The 4,927-nt window shown below is 61.9% G+C and overlaps 1 protein-coding gene across 1 annotated transcript in view; it reads right to left on the reverse strand.

Moving 5' to 3' along the window:
- Positions 1 to 4,927, reverse strand: part of COL1A1 (collagen type I alpha 1 chain) — a 16,429-nt gene that overhangs the window by 1,610 nt on the left and 9,892 nt on the right. Inside the window, exons 32-48 of the mRNA XM_024745442.1 lie at positions 4,670 to 4,777; positions 4,132 to 4,239; positions 3,870 to 3,923; positions 3,602 to 3,655; positions 3,272 to 3,379; positions 3,131 to 3,184; positions 2,958 to 3,011; positions 2,644 to 2,805; positions 2,448 to 2,555; positions 2,187 to 2,294; positions 2,027 to 2,080; positions 1,814 to 1,921; positions 1,336 to 1,389; positions 1,114 to 1,221; positions 719 to 772; positions 319 to 426; positions 4 to 227 (exon numbers count right to left, since the gene is read on the reverse strand). Coding sequence (XP_024601210.1) covers positions 4 to 227; positions 319 to 426; positions 719 to 772; positions 1,114 to 1,221; positions 1,336 to 1,389; positions 1,814 to 1,921; positions 2,027 to 2,080; positions 2,187 to 2,294; positions 2,448 to 2,555; positions 2,644 to 2,805; positions 2,958 to 3,011; positions 3,131 to 3,184; positions 3,272 to 3,379; positions 3,602 to 3,655; positions 3,870 to 3,923; positions 4,132 to 4,239; positions 4,670 to 4,777 — 1,628 coding nt within the window. The remainder of the gene's footprint in view (positions 1 to 3; positions 228 to 318; positions 427 to 718; positions 773 to 1,113; positions 1,222 to 1,335; positions 1,390 to 1,813; positions 1,922 to 2,026; positions 2,081 to 2,186; positions 2,295 to 2,447; positions 2,556 to 2,643; positions 2,806 to 2,957; positions 3,012 to 3,130; positions 3,185 to 3,271; positions 3,380 to 3,601; positions 3,656 to 3,869; positions 3,924 to 4,131; positions 4,240 to 4,669; positions 4,778 to 4,927) is intronic.

Consider the following 4,927-nt stretch of genomic DNA (forward strand, 5'->3'; position numbering starts at 1 on the left):
TTGCGGCTGCCTTCAGGACTCCGGATGTTCTCGATCTGCTGGCTCAGGCTCTTGAGAGTGGTGTCCACCTCGAGGTCACGGTCACGGACCACATTGGCATCATCGGCCCGGTAGTAGCGGCCACCATCCTGAGCCTTCTCTTGAGGTGGCTGGGGCAGGAAGCTGAAGTCGTAACCACCGCTGGGAGGACCAGGGGGACCAGGGGGTCCGGGAGGGCCGGGGGGACCCTGCGCAGAGAGGGAGGAGAGGGGGGATTACCGGGGTTCAGTGCTTTCGGGGCTGGAGGGCCATGGGCAGACAAGGTGGGGGACCACATACAGCAGGACCAGCATCACCAGTGCGACCACGAGGACCAGGGGGACCGATGGGGCCTGGGAGACCGTTGAGTCCATCTTTGCCAGGAGTACCAGCGGAGCCAGGGGGACCCTGCAGGGAGGAAGCTGGTTGGAGAAAGCCTGCCAGAAAGCACGGGCCCACCCCAGCTCTGGCAGAGAAGCCCACAACCCACTCTGCCTGGGCTCTGGTTCCTCAGCCTCATTACGGCTCACTCCCACAGCTGGGCCAGGAAATTTTGTGGGAGGAAGCAGTGGGGAGGGGGAGGCGAGGGCTGCATAAGGTGGTCTAGAACCCCCTTCCCTCCTTTCATGCCCTGCCCCAGACCCTTCTCCAGAGAGGCGAGGGACCCAGGAAGAGCAGATAAATAGGAGACACAACTCACGCGGGGACCAGCAGGACCAGAAGCTCCGGAGGGACCTTGCTCACCAGGAGAGCCCTGAAGGAGAGATGTGAAGACAGTTTAGGCCAAGTGTAGGTCAAATGTGGCCAGCAACCGCCCCCCACCAGCCACCTTGTTATTCTGGAAGTCTAGCCCCAGGGTGTCCATAGGCTGAGGCCCCTCCCGCGATCCCTCGTTGCGCACCCCTCACTCTCTCAGAGGCTACTTGGAAATACCCATTAGTCTTCAGACCCCAGTTCCCACTAGGGAGGAGAAGGGCGGTCCAGAGAGGGAAACCGAGGCAAAGTGTCCTCCCCCATCACACAGCAGGACTTGGGGAGATGATAAAAGAAGGTAAGATGGCAGCTGGGCGCTGGGGAGGGGCTGGGCATACTCACGGGAGGGCCAGGGGGACCCTGGAGACCAGAGAAGCCACGGTGACCCTTAATGCCTCTGTCGCCCTGTTCGCCTGTCTCACCCTTGTCACCACGGGGGCCTTGGGGTCCCTAGAAGAGAGATGGGGACAGGCTGTCAGGTGGAAGTTCTGTTAGCACTGAGGGGGTGCAGTCCACATCTGGACAAGGGTTCTGAGCACACAAGGGCCATAGCAGGGCACTTACGGTGGGGCCGCGGGCACCAACGGGGCCAATGGGACCAGCGGGACCAGCAGGACCCTGGGGAGAGCAAAGAGAGCATTAGATCCCGGTCAGGGAGAGCCCAGCTGAGGGCTGGCACGGCCTGAGCTGCAGGTGAGGCCCCCCCTTGGCCAAATCCCTCTTTCCTCTCATCTTTTCCCACCACATCCATTCTCTCCTGACCCCAGGTGAATCTTCATGTAAATTCAGGCCTCCTGTAAGCTGGGGCGAGCACCTGGGAACAAACCCCATTCCTCGGGGGAAACGGGACTGTCGGGAGGAGGGGTCTCAAGGCTGAGCTGTGGCTCAGTGTTTTCAGGGAGGCCAAGGGCCCAGACATCTTGCAAGGCCTCCTCTTCTCCCCTGCTTAGGTGAAGTCAGGTGTCCATCTGCAGACCCCTCGGCAAGCCTGGAGAGTCCCTGGCCTGAGCAGAAACGGTAAAGCCAGAGCGCAGCTACTTACAGTCTCGCCACGATCGCCGCTCTTGCCAGCAGGGCCGACGGGGCCAGGGGCACCAGGGGCACCAGGAGCACCAGGGGGTCCAGCAGGGCCGGTCTCACCACGGTCACCCTGAGAGGGGGAGGGGGGGGAGGAGGGGAATCCGGGTCAGCCCCAGCTGAGAGGGCCAGGTGGAGCGGCAGGTGGGGCTGTGGCCCCAGGGTGCAGCCGTCTTACCTTGGGGCCCGGAGAACCATCTCGTCCAGGGGATCCTTCGGCACCAGGGGCTCCCTGCAGAGAGCAGGGGAAGGTGAACGGCAGCCGAGGGGAGGGAGGCTCAGGCCAAGGCCGAGATGGCCACACCAAGGGCACTGGTGTGGGGCCGGCAACTGCTTACCTCACGTCCAGACTCGCCAGGGGGTCCAGCCAATCCGGGGGGGCCCATGGGACCAGGGGGGCCACGTTCACCACTTGCTCCAGAAGGACCTTGTTTGCCGGGTTCACCCTGAGGGAGAAGAAAGGGTCAGGCCAGGGATGGGGTGGGAGAGGGCCTTAGGACCCGCCACCTCTGTCCCCGCTGACCCCAACACCCCCACCCTGCGCCCTCCAAGTCCTGCAACTGTTCTCGTCGGGATCCGCAAGGTGAGGGGGCACTCACAGAGGGGCCAGGAAGACCAGGGAAGCCTCTTTCTCCTCGCTGACCGGGCAGGCCAACCACGCCACGCTGTCCAGCAATGCCCTGAGGTCCGGGAGTGCCAGGAGCGCCCTGTGGGGGACGGGTGGGGGTGAGGTGACTTCCAGTGGCCAGGGACGCTGCCCCCACTCTGGACCCATCTGGAGCGTAATGCACTTACAGCAGGTCCATCAGCACCAGGGGCTCCTTTCTCACCAGCGGGGCCAGGGGGACCGGGAGGACCGACTTCACCAGCACGCCCAGCGGGGCCGGTCTCACCGCGGGGGCCTTTGCTGCCTTCTTTGCCAGCAGGACCAGAAGGTCCAGGGGGTCCAGCATTTCCCTGGTTGGGGAGAATTGGGGCCGTCAGAATCCATCGGATTCCGGAGCGTTATGGAAGCCGTAGTCGGGCCCACCCGACTACGTAGTCGGGCTCCTGACGGCCTGTGCCCCATACCCTCCCAGACCGGTGAAGTCTCCACCACAGACACTTACAGAGGGCCCAGGGGGACCGACTCGGCCAGCAGCACCAGGGAAACCAGTAGCACCCTAGAGAAGAGGACAAACAAGCAATCAGAGGGAGGACAGCCCCTCACCTGGCCCAGCCGCCCCATCTCTAAACGCGGGCTGGGGAGGGCCTTGGCAGAGAATCACAGTGAGGTACTCACAGGGGGACCAGCGCTGCCACGAGCACCTTTGGGTCCGGGAGCACCAACGTTACCCTGTAGGAGAGCACAGAGGAGTCACGGCTGGGCCAGTCCTGGATCCAGCCTGCCGGCAGCTCGGGGCCTAGATGGCGAGATACTCACAATGGGGCCAGGAGGTCCAGTGGGTCCAGCAGTGCCAGGGGCACCAGCATCGCCTTTAGCACCAGCATCACCAGGTTCGCCTTTAGCACCAGGTTGGCCATCAGCACCCTGGGGGAGGAGGGAGTGTGGTGAGTGGAGGAGAGGGCTGTGCCGGCCTAGGAAGTCAGCTGAGGAAGGACAGGAACTCCAGGCAGGAAGATGCTTGAATGGGAGACAATTCCCCCTCCACCCTCCTTCTCTGAATCAGGCCAATGCCTCTCTCCTCATCCAGTCACTCAAGGCCCCAGGGCCTAGTTGGAGATGGAAGATGAAAGGGATCTTGGTACTCACAGGGGGGCCAGCGAAGCCAGCAGGGCCGGGGGGACCAGGCTCACCACGGTCTCCCTAGAAGAAAAGGAGGCAAATGGAGAGATGCCCTGATCTGGGGGAAGGTGGGATGGGATGGACCGGAGGGTGGGGAAGGAGGGCCTGAGGAGAACTCCACAGGGACCAGAGCAGGTGGGAGCCAAGGTGGATGAGGGCCAGAAAGAGGGCCAGGGGCAGTATGACGGGAGAGAAGGCTGGAGTATGGAGCCTTAACCGGCTCTTCTGTACTTACGGGGGCACCACGAGCTCCAGTGGGACCAGCAGGGCCGCTAGGACCAGTTTCACCCTGAGAGGGAGGGACAAGAGGCGCAGGGTCAGGGGCCCATGCTGAATACTCCTGGCGGATAACCCAGGAGAGTCATCCTCCCTCCTGGCCCCCCACCTTTGGATCACCAGCTTAGAATGGCAGGAGCTGCCTCCCCCTGCAGAGCTGTGCCCAGGCTTGCTGGGGAAGCTGTGTGTTAGGGAAGAAGGTGGGGAGGCAGCCATCTCACCTTGTCACCAGGGGCACCAGCGGGGCCAGGAGGACCAATGGGACCAGTCAGACCACGGACGCCATCTTTGCCAGGAGCACCATCAGCACCTTTGGGACCAGCATCGCCCTAAAGACATAGGAAAGTCTGAGATTTCCAGTGTGGGGCAAGGAGGTGACCTATGGCATCCTGCTTGTGTCTGGGACCCCTCCTCAGTTTGTGTCTGCCCTGCCCCCATGTGTGCCAAGGACTCAAGATCTTTCAGGGGAAAGGTGTCTGTGTGGGGATTCCGGGGAACTTAGATTAAGAAGCTCCTGCTTTGTGTAGAGGGATTCCTCGTCCAGGAGCCCCCCTCCCACCTCTTGTTGCCATGGTAACACATGGGAAGGGTAGGGCCTGGACTATAGGTAAGGATTCATCAGCCAAGAGGCCAGAGAAGAAGGAGGATTAAGGAGAACAGGGAAAGACCCAAAGGAGTAGAAAGAGAGATGCTGAGGGATCTGAAGCAGAGAGAGATGGGAACCACACAGGGTTCGAGGGAGGGGGGAGTTCAACTTACTCTGTCACCCTTAGGGCCTGGGAGACCTGCTGCACCTCGTTCACCAGGCATTCCTTGAAGGCCAGGGGCGCCCTGGTTACCAGGGGCTCCAGGGGCACCAGCATCGCCCTGTATGACAACCAAGAAGACTGGAGTCTCAGAAGTGGGTCACAGCTTTGAGGCCCCTCTTAATTTCTCCCGGGCTTGGTTCTGAGGCCAAAGACAGGTACTAGCTAAGAGGAAAGGCTCACAGCCCAGAACTTCAGGCTGCAAATGGAC

This window comes from Neophocaena asiaeorientalis, unplaced genomic scaffold, assembly GCF_003031525.2.
Source record: "Neophocaena asiaeorientalis asiaeorientalis breed wild unplaced genomic scaffold, Neophocaena_asiaeorientalis_V1.1 scaffold1, whole genome shotgun sequence".
Taxonomy (NCBI): Eukaryota; Metazoa; Chordata; class Mammalia; order Artiodactyla; family Phocoenidae; genus Neophocaena; species Neophocaena asiaeorientalis.